The sequence below is a fragment of the Scyliorhinus canicula genome, chromosome 2 (genome assembly GCF_902713615.1).
Source record: "Scyliorhinus canicula chromosome 2, sScyCan1.1, whole genome shotgun sequence".
Lineage (NCBI taxonomy): Eukaryota > Metazoa > Chordata > Chondrichthyes > Carcharhiniformes > Scyliorhinidae > Scyliorhinus > Scyliorhinus canicula.
The window spans coordinates 41806675-41821048 of NC_052147.1; the positions used below are offsets into that span (position 1 = coordinate 41806675).

Consider the following 14374-nt stretch of genomic DNA (forward strand, 5'->3'; position numbering starts at 1 on the left):
AGAAAGCGCGTAGTGGAGGGGGGGAGAGAGGAGTAGTGGAGGGGGGGGAGAGGGAGTAGTGGAGGGGGAGAGGGAGTAGTGGGAGGGGGGGAAGAGAGGGAGGAGTAGAGGGGGAGAGAGAGGGAGTAGTGGGGGGGAGAGAGGGAGTAGTGGAGGGGTGGGGGAGAGAGGGAGTAGTGGAGGGGTGGGGGAGAGGGAGTAGTGGAGGGGGGAGAGGGAGTAGTGGAGGGTGGGAGAGGGAGTAGTGGAGGGGGAGAGGGAGTAGTGGAGGGGGGAGAGGGAGTAGTGGAGGGGGGAGAGGGAGTAGTGGAGGGGGAGGAGAGGGAGTAGTGGAGGGGGGAGAGGGAGTAGTGGAGGGGGGAGAGGGAGTAGTGGAGTGGGGAGAGGGAGTAGTGGAGGGGGAGAGGGAGTAGTGGAGGGGGGAGAGGGAGTAGTGGAGGGGGGAGAGGGGAAGTAGTGGAGGAGCGGGGGAGGGAGTAGTAGTCGGAGAGGTGGGGAGAGAAGGAGTAGTGGAGGGGGAGAGGGAGTAGTGGTGGGGGAGAGGGAAGTAGTGGAGGGGGAGAGAGCGAGTAGTCGGGGGGAGAGGGGAGTAGTGGAGGAGGGGGAGAGGGAGTAGTCGGAGAGGTGGGAGAGGGAGTAGTGAGGGGGAGAGGGAGTAGTGGAGGGGGGAGAGGGAGTAGTGGAGGGGGGAGAGGGAGTAGTGGAGGGGGGAGAGGGAGTAGTGGAGGGGGGAGAGGGAGTAGTGGAGGGGGGAGAGGGAGTAGTGGAGGGGGGAGAGGGAGTAGTGGAGGGGGGAGAGGGAGTAGTGGAGGGGGGAGAGGGAGTAGTGGAGGGGGAGAGAGCGAGTAGTCGGGGGGAGAGGGAGTAGTGGAGGAGGGGGAGAGGGAGTAGTCGGAGAGGTGGGAGAGAGGGAGTAGTGGAGGGGGAGAGGGAGTAGTGGAGGGGGGGAGAGAAAGCGAGTAGTGGAGGGGGGAGAGGGAGTAGTGGAGGGGGAGAGAGGGAGAAGTGGGAGGGGGGGAGAGAGGGAGTAGGAGGGGGGAGAGAGGGAGTAGTGGAGGGGGGAGAGAGGGAGTAGTGGAGGGGGGAGAGAGGGAGTAGTGGGAGGGGGGAGAGAGGGAGTAGTGGGAGGGGGGGAGAGAGGGAGTAGTGGGAGGGGGGAGAGAGGGAGTAGTGGGAGGGGGGGGAGAGAGGGAGTAGTGGAGGGGGGGGAGAGAAAGCGAGTAGTGGAGGGGGGGAGAGAGAGGAGTAGTGGAGGGGGGGAGAGAGGGAGTAGTGGAGGGGGGGGAGAGAAAGCGCGTAGTGGAGGGGGGGGGAGAGAGGAGTAGTGGAGGGGGGGGGAGAGAGGGAGTAGTGGAGGGGGAGAGAGGGAGTTGTGGGGGGGGAGAGAGGGAGTTGTGGGGGGGAGAGAGGGAGTTGTGGGGGGGAGAGAGGGAGTTGTGGGGGGGGAGAGAGGGAGTTGTGGGGGGGAGAGGGAGTAGTGGGGGGAGAGAGGGAGTAGTGGGAGGGAGGGGGGAGAGTGAGTGAGTGGAGGTGGGAGGGGGGAAGAATGAATGAGTGGAGGTGGGAGGAGGGAGAGGGAGTGAGTGGAGTGGGTCGTCCACCCCCAGATGCAACATCTCAGCCGCCCTGCCATGGCAGGACGGTGACGAGGACACGGCCGCTGGTTGCCCTGTGGCTGATGGGCACAGGCCACTGACGCACCGGTGAGGAGAACGTGTTGTTAACTGCCCGTTGGACGCAGAAAGTGTCCAGGGTTTAGGTTGGCTGCGTGTCAGCAGCGGGACCAGGCCACCGGGACACACAGGTATCCCGTGGCAGGCGGCTGCCGAGGTGTCGAATAACCTCCGTCTAACATGTCGTTTCTCTGCCCCCCACCACCCTTCTGTAGGTGACCATAATGTTTTTGAACCGAACGTCGATGTTCAGCGCAGTGGTTGGGGCCTCTGCACTGCAGTTAGACATCCAGCAGCGTCCACAGCGACATCCCATAGTGGATGCAGGGGCAGGTGCAGCAGCAGAGGGAATGGCCGTGGAGTGGCCCATCGTCGCCGTACAGGCCGCAGGCACTCATGGCCGGTATGTCCAGGGGAATGCCGAGGGGAACATTGACCGCCAAACGCTGAGGACGGCACAGGATGCGGGCACTGATGTGCAGGGTGCCAGAGGCGACAATCGAGGCCTAGGGTGTACCGTGCCCGGATCTCTTTCGAGACACTGCCGGACATCCCCTGCAGGAGGAGACTCCGGTTCAGCAGGGAGACGGTCGCACATATCTGCCACCTCGTGGCGCGCCTCGGCCCACGTGGAACGGGAGGAGGACACGCGATACCGGTTGCCGTCAAGGTGACGGTGGCACTTAACTTTTATGCTACCGGTTCCTTCCAGTCTCCGAGTGGGGACCTATCCGGGATATCGCAGGCATTGGTCCACAGGTGCATCCGGGACGTGACCGACGCCCTGTTCTCCATTGTGGACCGCTACATAACCTTTCCCGAGGACCGAGCAAATCAAGAAGCATGAGCCCGTGCATTTGCCAACGCGGCCGGGATACAGTTGGTCCAGGGAGTGATTAATGGTGTTCACGCCCCCATGCAGGCAACAGGGAAGTGTTCACTAACAGGAAGGGGACAAACTCCATGAATATCCAGGTGGTATGCGACCCCTACATGAAGATCATGCACGTGTGCGCAAGGTTCCTTGGGAGTGTGCATGATGCGTACATTCTTGCGCAGTCGTTCATCCCTGCGATGTTTGAGGGACAGCCCCCCCCGGCTGAGGGGCTGGTTGCTGGGCGACAGAGGTTATCCACTGAGGTCTTGGCTGATGGCGCCCATACGGAGGCCTCAGACCAATGCGGAGACCCTTGCAGCAACCAGGGGTATGGTGGAGCGCTGCTTTGGTCTGCTGAAAATGAGATTCAGGTGCCTGGACCGCTCCGGAGGGGCCCTGCAGTACCAGCCTGACAGGGTCGCTCGCATTGTTGTGGTATGCTGTGCACTGCACAACATCGCGATGCAGAGGGGAGATGCCCTGGTGGAGGAGTCGGAGGGAGAAGCCACTGGCAGTGGTGCCAACACGGAGGAGGAGGAAGAGGAGGTTGGTGGTGCGTCGGGCGCAGCACACAGACACGACCCGGGTGCTGGTAATGTCCAGGAGGCTGCACGACGGCACCGGCGAGGACAGCAGGCACGCGACGCATTGGTGGCTGCAAGATTCACACATCGCGTGCGAGGGCATCGCTGAACACTACCACCTGCATCGCCAGTCGTGCAGACGGACAGCACACAACTCCCACCACCACCACCCCCACCGCATCCCCGCTCCGCGTACACTGCTCCACTTCGAGATCACCCTTACCACTGCGGCAAAACGGTATGGCACGACATTGATGGCTGTGTCAGCGGGTGTGATCAGTGCCATGTTGAATGATGACAGCCCGATCTGCGATGAGCTGTGAGCTCAGAATTGTTAGACAAAGTCTGACTCATGGCAATAGCTGAACCATCCATCTCGGCGGTCGCTGAGTTCATCAGGGACACTCCATCACGTGCCCGCTTGGAGTAGCTGGCGCGGAGTGCCAAGGACCCGTCGGCACTCATTTCCTGGGGCGACCCGGCCTTGATGGGCCAGGCTGCTGCGCGGGCGTTTCGGATGACGTGGTGCCACCCTGCTCTGCCCGCTGCACCAGGGATGGGACGGGGGGAGGCCGAGCGTTCAGGGACGTCCCATGATGGAGTTAATGGGACGGGCCCCGGAACCTCCTCCTCCCTCGGGGTGCCCGGTGGCCCCCGGGCCTCACTGTGGGACGGAGGTGCGAGCAGGGAGGTGCCCCGTCGCCCCACCGACACCTGCCGCTGCCAGTCCTGGAGGGCTGCAACGGTATCGACCAGGGTCCGAACGTTCGCAGAGACGGAGTCCAGGGAGTGAGACATTCCCGCCAGAGACTGTGCGACCTCAACTTGTGAGTGCGCGACGCCATCCAGCACGTGCGTCAGGCAGTCGATGCTCTCTGCGGCTGACTACTGGGACTGGGCCATGGCCTGCAGGGACTGGGCCATGGCCTGGTGAGACTCGGCCAAGACCCGTAGCGCGCCGGCAATGTCATGTTGGCTCTGGCGCATTGCTGCCTGTGAGAGGGCAGCCCTCTCCAGGGCCATGGATGACGCGTGCACGTGAAGCCCAACGCCTTGCAGAACCTGACCCATGGCCGATACCGTTTCACCCATTGCCTCGACTGCGGACGCCACCCGTGTGGTGTCGGCCTGGGTGGCTGCCATGAGCGGCACCACTCCCTGCTCCTGGACGCGGTTTGACTCCTCTAACTGCGTCTGCAGCTGCTGGAAGATGGCCCTCATCCCATCCGTGGGTTTCAAAATGCATCGGCTGTCCAGGTGGGTCGAGTAAATCCAGGAACCCGGGAAATGTCTGGGCGGCAGCTGGAGGCTGGGCCTGGTCTGCCCTCCGACCGTCCAGCCCCTCACCTGCTCCAACCTCCACCTGCTGTACCGGCTCGGCTCTGTGGTGCACGCCAGACCGTGACCCAGGAGCCTCATCACTTAATTGCCCAACCGAGGGGAGTGTCTCTGGGATGGTGGATGGTGTGGGAGACAGCAGTGCCGCAAGTTCGAGGTCCTCGTCCGTCAGAAATTCAGGAGTGTCCTGGTCCCAGTCATGTCCCAGCGCAGGGCGCACATGGACCATGTACAGTTCAGCGTCAGTTGAGTCCGTTGACTGTGTCGCCATCCTCTGTGCGTCTGGGTCCACTGACTCCGTCCTGTCCTGTCTCACGGCCCGACCTTCGGGCAACGCACAGCCATGAAAGTCATCACTGACCGTCCTGCTCGAGAGTCCCGGATTTGGAGGATGGCACTCCTGGCCGACCTCCTGCCACCCTCTGGCTTGCGCCCCTGGGTGCGGTGGTCGTCGCGGATGGTCGCCTGTGTGTGGCACCAGACGGCCCTGGACGTTCGTCAGCTGGCCCTAGGGAACAGAATGATACGGGGTTAGTTAGACACGCTCGGCCGGGCGTAGGATGGTCCAGTGGGCAGAGTGTGAGGGGACAGAGGATGGGGGGGTCCAGTGGGTAGAGTGTGAGGGGCGTTCAGATATTGGCACAGGTTGGGGGGAAAGTTGCAGCCACACCATGCCATCTCTCCAGGGGGTTGCAGCGCTCATGTGGGTCTGTGACAACGTTGTTAACCACCCTCCACTCACTCTCGCCCCCCCCCTCCCCCTCCCGGCCACGGGGGGTTGGTTGATGAGGTACATGGGGGGGGGGGGGGGGGGAGATGGTTGTGACCCGGGGGCACCCTCGTGGCACTTACCCTGGCAGCCCTGGTGAGGTCGTGGAGCTTCGTGCAGCACTGCTCCCCGGACCGAGGGGTCTGCCCCACAGAACCGACTGCCGTGCCCACCTCACGCCAGGCCCGTCGCACGACGATGGAAGGGTGGCGATGCCCTTGTCTTGGGCAGAGGATGCCCCTGCGCTACTCCACCTCATCGAGGAAGGTCCCTAGGTCCGTATCACGGACACCCACTCTCTTCTCCCCCTCTCTTCTCCCCCCCCCCCCCCCCCCCCGTGTTCCTCGCGGCCCCGATGCTAGCCCATTCCCAGGGCCAGTATCGATCGGGGCCGCGGCATCGGAGAATCGCGCCCAAGATGTATTCAAGGTGTGATTCATCTAATTTTATTTAGTCTGAAGATGAGGGAAGGAAAATCAATCCAGTGCCTTTCAGCAAATGACAAACTGAAATGCACCTGGACAAGTCCCCAGTGAATGTGTCACCCCTCAATATTTTAAACTGAACCCTAAAAATACCGACTCCTGCATCTACCATGAAGTCTGTAACAATTTCAAACTACTGAAACAAATATTAAGAATGGCTTGAAAAGATCCTACTGAATACCAGTAATTCTCAATACAAGTGGTTGAAGTTTAAAATCAGTACAAACAGTACTTCACACTTTGCATAAATATATGAGGTAGATTCCCTGCTTTCCCCATCTGGGTGGTAATCTGGCATGGTGAAACCGCAGGATTATTTAAAAATGGGCCTCAAACTTGAACTAGTTCCAGCCTTCCAACTGTGGGCTAGATCAGAGGCTGCAGGTGCACCATCAATTTCATGCCTGTTCTGGGCCGAGATTGAAAATCTCCTTCTATAATTTGCTTCATTCTTTCTAATATTGAATGGCCAGAAGTCAATAGATCAGTTTTTAGAAATTGCCCGGCACAAACACAGATCCAGTGATGCATTAATGTATTGCCCTTCATTACCGGCTTTGTCAAGGATATAAAAAGGACCTTCAATGGAGAGAGGGCTGTACAGGGCTTAGAGTCTTAAGAATTCCAGAACTTAAGGACAAAGCAACTAAAAGCACAGCTGTCAATTGTGGATCAATTAAAATCAGGAATGGGCAAGATATCAGAATTGGTGGGGCAGTGATCTCAAATGCGAGTAGGCTTGGAAAAGGTTATAGAGGAAAGGAGGGGTGGGTCCCTGCAAGGATTTGAAAAAGAATCTGAAAACTGAGGTGTTCCTAGAATGGGAATCATTGTAGGTCATCAAGCACAGGGCTGATGGGTGAACAGGCCTTGGTGATTCCTACAACACGGATAGCAGAGTTTTGTATGAGCAGAGGTTTATGGGGGTTGGAAGATTGGTCAAAGGAGCACTGGAATAGTAAGCCTGGAGAAGGATTTCAACAGTAGATGATCATGGCAAGGTAAAGGTTTGGCGAAGTTATGAAGGTGGAAAGTAGGAAGTCTTAATGATGGAGCACAAAATGTTTGGAATCTCGTCTCAAAGGTCAATTAGAACACCAAGGATAGGGAACAGGCAGGCTTTAATGAATGCCATAAAAGCAGGAGAGGGTAAAGAGGAGTTGAGGTTTATGAAAGAGATTTCAGAGTTTAGGACCCAGGCAGTTGAAAGCACAAAGGAAAATCAGAGATGTGCAAGAAGCCAGAATTAAGCAACACAGAGAGCTTAAAGGTTTCTAGGGATGGAGAAGATTACAGAGGAAGGGACAAATAGTCATTGGGCTTGAAACGTTAATTCAGCTTTGACAAAGGACTCAAAACGTTAGCTCTTTTCTCTCCCTGCAGATGCTGCCAGACCTGCTGAGATTTTCCAGCATTTTCTCTTTCGTTTCAGATTCCAGCAACCGCAGTACTTTGTTTTTATTAAGGGACAAATAGTGACTTATTTCCCAAATGATAATCTATCTGGACAAACCCATGTAATTCCAACTTCATATTGAGCACATGAATGGAAGAGAAAAAAAGGCTTCGGTGTTGGAGACTAATCTTCTAAACTTTGGATATTTTAAAATTTAGACAGACACTAATTTACTCCTCTCTACCCTCTCCTCCTTTTAATGCATTCATTAAAACTTGCCTGTTCCCAGTCCTTGGGTGTTCTCATCGTCCCTGGAGAGGAGCTTTCAAATACATTGTTAGGACTGCAGGAATCATGCGAGAATCCCAACAATTTGCATTTTTTAAGACTGGGGGAAAACTACTAAATCAAAAGAGTGATTTTTATTTATTTATTTTATTACTTTATCAGAGTTACAAAGCCAGAGCTCAGAGTGTGGACGGGGCAAACCCCTAGTCCAGCTCCTTGCCTGCTCCAAAAACCAGTTCAAATTGAATCCAATTCATGGTCCCCACAAAAGAGACATACCATATCCAGGCATTACACCTGACCTCACGCTTATCTTAGCCAAAAGGCCAAGAAGCTCAAAAGAGTGACAACACTGACCAATAGATATCTTATATGGTAAAACAAACTTTAATTTAAACAGAGAATTAACTGTATTCACAACAAAGTAATAGCTTTACAATTAACAGTTAAACAGTTCCGAAACAAAAGGAAAAAACTTTAACTTCCTATCTACACGTGCCACTATATATTCCAATTAAGCAGCCCAATATAGTTCAAATGGCATTTACAATAAAGTTAACAATCAGGGTTATTTTCTTCTTTGTGCAGACCTTTAGTGAGAAACCCTTTCAGGACAACCTGAAGGTTCATGAGGTAAAGAATAACACTTCATCCACCAGAAATATACGACAAAGTTCAAGGCAATATCAGAAACATTTTTAGATTTCATACACATGTTGACCTTACCTCTCTAAAGACAGTGGAGGCTCTGGACCTTTGGCATTATCAATTGGATATCGCTCACGAACAGCAAATCTCACATCTTCTACCTCATCAGTGCGGAAACGCAGGAGATTTAGAATTACAAATTCGTGGTCAGTGAGAATTATGTTACCCTACAAATACATGGTAGGAAATATCAAGATAAAATATTGGTAGAAACTAATACCTTGAAAATAATAAGCTACAATATTTGAATTTGTCAGCTCAGCTTTAATCATCGGAAATGAAGAACAGAAAACAACACAAAAACAGGCCATTCAGACCAACTGTCTGTGCTGGTTTTATAGGACACTTAAATCTCTATCTACCTCATTACAGCCTTTTCCACATCATTTTATTCTCTTTCTCTCAAGTATTCTAAACACTTCTACTAGGTCTTCTCTGAGTCGATCTTCAAAGAAAAAGAACTCCAACCTCACCAATCATTCCTTATAGCTATCATCTCTGTTCTGAGCCCGTTCTTCTAATTTTGTTCCACTTTCTCCAGCACGTCTCTCTCCCCTTTTTATAGTATGCAGACCAGAACTGTGCACTTTCGTCCAAATGTTCTCTGACAAAGTCCTGTAAAGTTTATCATAACTTTTGGTACAGTGGTTAGCATGGCTGCCACACAACATCAGTGATCCAGGTTCAATTCCAGCCTTGGGTGACTGTGTGGAGTTTGCACTTTCTCCCCATGTCTGCATGGATTTCCTCTGGATACTTTGGTTTCCTTCCAGAGCCCAAAGATACGCAGGTTAGGTGAATTGGTCATGCTAAGTTGCCCCTTAGTGTCCAGGGATGTGTGGGTTAGGTGGGGTTACGAGGGAATAGGGTGGGGGAGTGGGTTTAGGTAGGGTGTTCCTTCAGGAGGGTCAGTGTAGACCCGATGGCTTCCTTCTACTTTTTAAAAATGGTATGAGAGTTTCTGATTCGCCCACCCTTTCTGGCAGTGAGTTCCAGACTCCCACGACCCTCTGGATAAATCCTACGATACTATGACTCCCATCACCCGCAAGGCGAAAAAGTTTCTGTTCAATTCCCCTCATAGCCTTTTACCTTAAATGCCCCCTGGTTATTGCTCCCTCTACGAATTCACCCTCTCTAAGCCCCTCAATCTTTCTCAATCAGATCCCAGCTCAATCTTTACTGCTCCAAGGAAAACAGCCAGCCTATCCAATTTTCCTCATAACTCAGACCCTCAAGCCCAGGCACCATCTTGGTAAACGGCCTCCGCATCCTCTCCAGCAATGCAATCATATCCTTCCTATCATGTGGTGACCAGAACGACATGGAGTACTCCAGTTATGGCCTAACCAGTGTTTTATATAGTTCCAGCATGATCTCCCTCCTCTTGTATTATATGCCTGGGCTAATAAAGGCAAGTATCCCATTTACCTTCTTAACCACCTTATCTACGCCCTGCAACATTCTGGGATCTGTGGATATGCACTCAAGGTCCTTCTGGTCTTCAGTACTTTCCAGGTTCCTTTCTGTCTTGTTAGCCCTCCCCAATTGCATTACCTCACATTTTTCCAAGTTGAATTGCATACGCAATTCCTCAGCCCACTTGACCAGTTCATTGATATCCTCCAACAGTCTGTGGCTATCCTCCTCACTATTTACCACCCTATCAATTTTCGTGTCATCCACAAATTTCTTATACCGATACTCCAACTCACCGATACTCCAACTCCATCTGCAAGTTTGCTGATGACACAAATGTAGTGGATCAGATCGCAAACAACGATGAGTCAGAGTACAGGAAGGAGATAGAGAACCTAGTGGCATGGTGTAACGACAACAAACTCTCACTCAATGTCAGCAAAACAAAGGAGCTGGTCATTGATTTCAGGAAGCGAAGTATCGTACACACCCCTGTCTGCATCAATGGTGCCACGGTGGAGATGTTTGACAAATTCAAATTCCTGGGTGTGCACTTCACTGATAATCTGTCCTGACCCACCCACGCCAATGTTACAACCAGGAAAACACAACAGCGCCTATTCTTCCTCAGGAAACTAAGGAAATTTGGCATGACCACATTGACCCTTATCAATTTTTACAGATGCACCATCAGTGGGCAGCATGGTAGCATGGTGGTTAGCATACATGCTTCACAGCTCCAGGGTCCCAGGTTCGATTCCCGGCTGGGTCACTGTCTGTGCGGAGTCTGTACGTCCTCACCGTGTGTGCGTGGGTTTCCTCCGGGTGCTCCGGTTTCCTCCCAGTCCAAAGATGTGCGGGTTAGGTGGATTGGCCATGCTAAATTGCCCGTAGTGTCCTAAAAAGTAAGGTGGGGGGGTTGTGGGTTACGGGTATAGGGTGGATGGGTGGGTTTGAGCAGGGTGATCATTGCTCGGCACAACATCGAGGGCCGAAGGGCCTGTTCTGTGCTGTACTGTTCTATGTTCTGGCTGCATCACAGCTTGATATGGCAACTGCTCAGCCCAAGATCGTAAGAAACTACAGGGAGTAGTGAACATAATGCACTCCATTACGCAAACCTGCCTCCCAACCATTGACTCCCGCTACCTTGGGAAAGTGGGCAGCATAATCAAAACCCCTCCCACCGAAGTTATTCTCTCTTCCAACCTCTTCCATCGGGCAGGAGATACAAAAGTCTGTGAACACACACTAACAGATTCAAAATCAGCTTCTTCCCTGCAGGTTCGATTCCCGGCTGGGTCACTGTCTGTGTGGAGTCTGCACGTTCTCCCCGTGGGTTTCCTCCGGGTGCTCCGGTTTCCTCCCACAGTCCAAAGATGTGCAGGTTAGGTGGATTGGCCATGACAAATTGACCTTAGTGTCCAAAATTGCCCTCAGTGTTGGGTGGGGTTACTGGGTTATGGGGATAGGGTGGAGGTGTGGGCTCGGGTAGGGTGCTCTTTCCAAGAGCCGGTGCAGACTCGATGGGCCGGATGGCCTCCTTCTGCACTGTAAATTCTATGAAATTCTATGAAATGCATTACCCTCATCAATGTTCCTGGTTACCTCCTCAAAATATTTGATTAAATTTGTCAAACACAACCTTCCTTCAACAATTCTATGCTGACTATCACTGATCAATCCATGTCTATAAAAGTGCACCACCAAGGTTAGAATGATTTCTAGCCTCTGACTTGTTCTTGTAGCCACAGTATTCATATGGCTAGTCCAGTTCAGTACGTAATGCAAAAGGAGTTCTTGTACACCATAAGAACTTTCTTTTTCTTCTGATACTTCTTCCTTCTAGTTAATTTGGGGATTGGAATTTCTTATGGTTATCATTCTATGCCGGCTATTCACCTTGTAGATTTGCTTACATATCTCTTCCTCCAACTCCCTCCCACTATTTAGTGGCCTATAGTATATCCCAATGGGGTGATGAATTCTCTGTTATCTACAGTGGCATAGTGGTATTGTCGCCGGACTAGAAATCCAGAGGCCCAGGGAAATGCTCTGGGGATCAGAGTACAAATCCAACGAGGGCAGATGGTGGAATTTGAATTGAATAAAAATTTGGAATTAAAACATTAATGATGACCATGAAACCAGTGTCGATTGCTGTAAAACCCACCTGGTTCACAAATGTCCTTTCGGGAAGGAAATCTGCCATCCTTACCTGGCCAGGCCTACTTGTGACTCCAGACCACATCGGTATGATTGATTCTGACATTCCCCCAGGGGTGGGTAACAAATGCTGGCCCAGCCAGCGATGCCCACATCCCATGAACAAATAAAAAAGCTCAATTCATATCTATTCTATACCCATCTTACTACTCTACTAGTTATATCCTTTTTTCTATTGCCATTATGTTTTCTTTAACTAGTAGTTACACAACTAACCCATCCTTCCCTAAATGTATTATATGTGGCAAAACCTAGTTACCAATCTGTCTTCTTAGTTAACCACACTTCAAACAACCTTATTAGAACTAGATTCTCTCTCAAATTATTGACTTCAAGTCATCCATTTTGTTGCAAATACTATGTACATTGCTAAAGTATAAATTGACTATTATTCCTGTTTTTAGTATTTATTTTGCCTTTATGTTCTTTGAATTTATCTGATCATTCATTTTATCCTTCTTCCTTCCTTTAGTTTGTCCTGTATACTCTCTTACTGATTCTTTTGTTGTTAATTTTCAGTCATTTCCAGTAATTGCCATAGCCCTTCCCTAGCCTTCATGTTACTGAAGTTTTTAGTGCAGTCCTGGTTATCCTTTTACAAGCATCTTGGTCCCAGCCCAGTTCAGCCCTTTCCAGTCCCTGCACTAGTGCCAGGGTCCCACAAAATGCAATCTCTCTTTCAAGCATTACTTAGTCATGTAAACTTTCTCTATCTGTTTGTCTCCATGCCAATTTGCAAAAATATTGGGCAGCAAACCATTTCAAATTAGCTCCTAACTCTTGATAATCCCTTAGGTCTTCCCATTTATTTTCTGTCATTGTTTTCAATGGGGATCACAACAACTAGATTCTCCCTTATCTGTTTCCAGATTCTTTTACAGCTATTTAAGATATTCCTTATCATAGCTTTGAGTGGCTGCCCCATGGCGCCGAGAACCCAGATTCGGTTCTGGCCACAGGTAACTGTCCGTGTGGAATTTCCACATTCTCGCTGTGTCTGCGTGGGTTTCACCCCCACAACCCGAGATGTGCAGGGTAGGTGGATTGACCTCGCTAAATTGCCCCTTACTTGGGAAAAAAACAACTGGGTACTATTTTTAAAAATATAGTTATCATTGCTTTGAATAGGCAATTCATCTACTGGACTCATTATCTTGACTGCAAAGAAAATTATCTTTTACCCTAAATATAGCTTAATTCTAGGCTTCGATCCACACACTTTCCCAACAATGGGGGTCACAGCACCAAGTTTGGAAGACATCCCTTTATTAATATATATTTTTTTCCCCACATTCTGGATCTGAACCGGATAACTGCGCCGATGTCAACTCTCGCCTAACTGTGAGTGGGTCTCCCAGAAGACTAGTTAAGGCTTCCCAAATAATTTCACGTAAACTTAAAAACATTACAGGGAGCAGGAGTAGGCCATTCAGCCCCTCGAGCCCGCTCAATACGATGATGGCCGATCCTTTCTCGGCTTCAACTTCACTTCCCTGCCCATTCTCCATAACCCTTCAACCCATTACTACTTAAAAATCTGTCAATCTCCTCCTTAAATTTATTCAATGTCCTGGTATCCACCAAACTCTCGTGTATGAATTCTACAGATTCACAGCCCTTTAGTAGTCCCCCTTTATAACGCGGGTGTTGGGGTCCAAGACAGCCACCCGCGTTGTACCCGAGCCGCGGATATCCATGATGGGGGTTTTAAATTTATTTTAAAATCTATGCTAGCGCTTCCCATTGCGAGTTTACGGGGGGCGGGGGGAGAGGTCAGACCCCCGTAGACTCACAATGGGAAGCGCTAGCATAGATTTTTAAATAAATTTAAAACCCCCATCGTGGATCCAATTAAAACAGTGTCAATTTCAGCGGCCGGCTCACTTTGATCCGGAGAGGGAAGCTGCTCTCTCACTGAAACAATCAGCCGGCCGCTGAAATTGACACTGCCCGCTGCTCTCTCCCTCCAATCCAACTTTTAAGTTTTAATGTTTCTGATTGGAGGGAGAGAGCAGCCGGCAGTGTCAATTTCAGCGGACGGCTCACTTTGATCCAGAGAGGGAAGCTGCTCTCTCACTGAAGCAATCAGCCGGCCGCTGAAATTGACACTGCCCGTTGCTCTCTCCCTCCAATCAGAAACATTAAAACTTAAAAGTTGGATTGGAGGGAGAGCGCAGCGGGCAGTGTCAATTTCAGCGGCCGGCTGATTGCTTCAGTGAGAGAGCAGCTTCCCTCCGGATCAAAGTGAGCCGGCCGCTGAAATTGACACAACTGACAGTTGGGGTCCATAAGCCCCCCCGCGGTATATCGCGAACCGCGGTATTGCGGAGCGCGGTATAACGGGGGACTACTGTATCTCCTTACTGTTTTAAATCTGCTATCCTAAAACTATGACCTCTTGTTCCAGATTTCCCCCTACCTCAATTAGATCTCCTGTCATTCTTCTAAACTTGAGAGCCTAAACTGCTCAATCTCTCTTAATAATACAAACTCCATAACTCTGGAATCAATCTAGTGAACCTCCTCTGAACTGCCTCTAATGCACCTAACAATAATAATTTGTATTGTCACAAGTAGGCTTACATTAACACTGCAATGAAGCTACTGCAAA

The 14374-nt window shown here is 51.1% G+C and overlaps 1 protein-coding gene across 1 annotated transcript in view; it reads right to left on the bottom strand.

Annotated features, from left to right (window-relative positions):
• LOC119952888 (nuclear export mediator factor NEMF-like) overlaps positions 1–14374 on the bottom strand; it is a 114461-nt gene that overhangs the window by 88564 nt on the left and 11523 nt on the right. The window contains exon 5 of the mRNA XM_038776509.1: positions 8137–8285. Coding sequence (XP_038632437.1) covers positions 8137–8285 — 149 coding nt within the window. The remainder of the gene's footprint in view (positions 1–8136; positions 8286–14374) is intronic.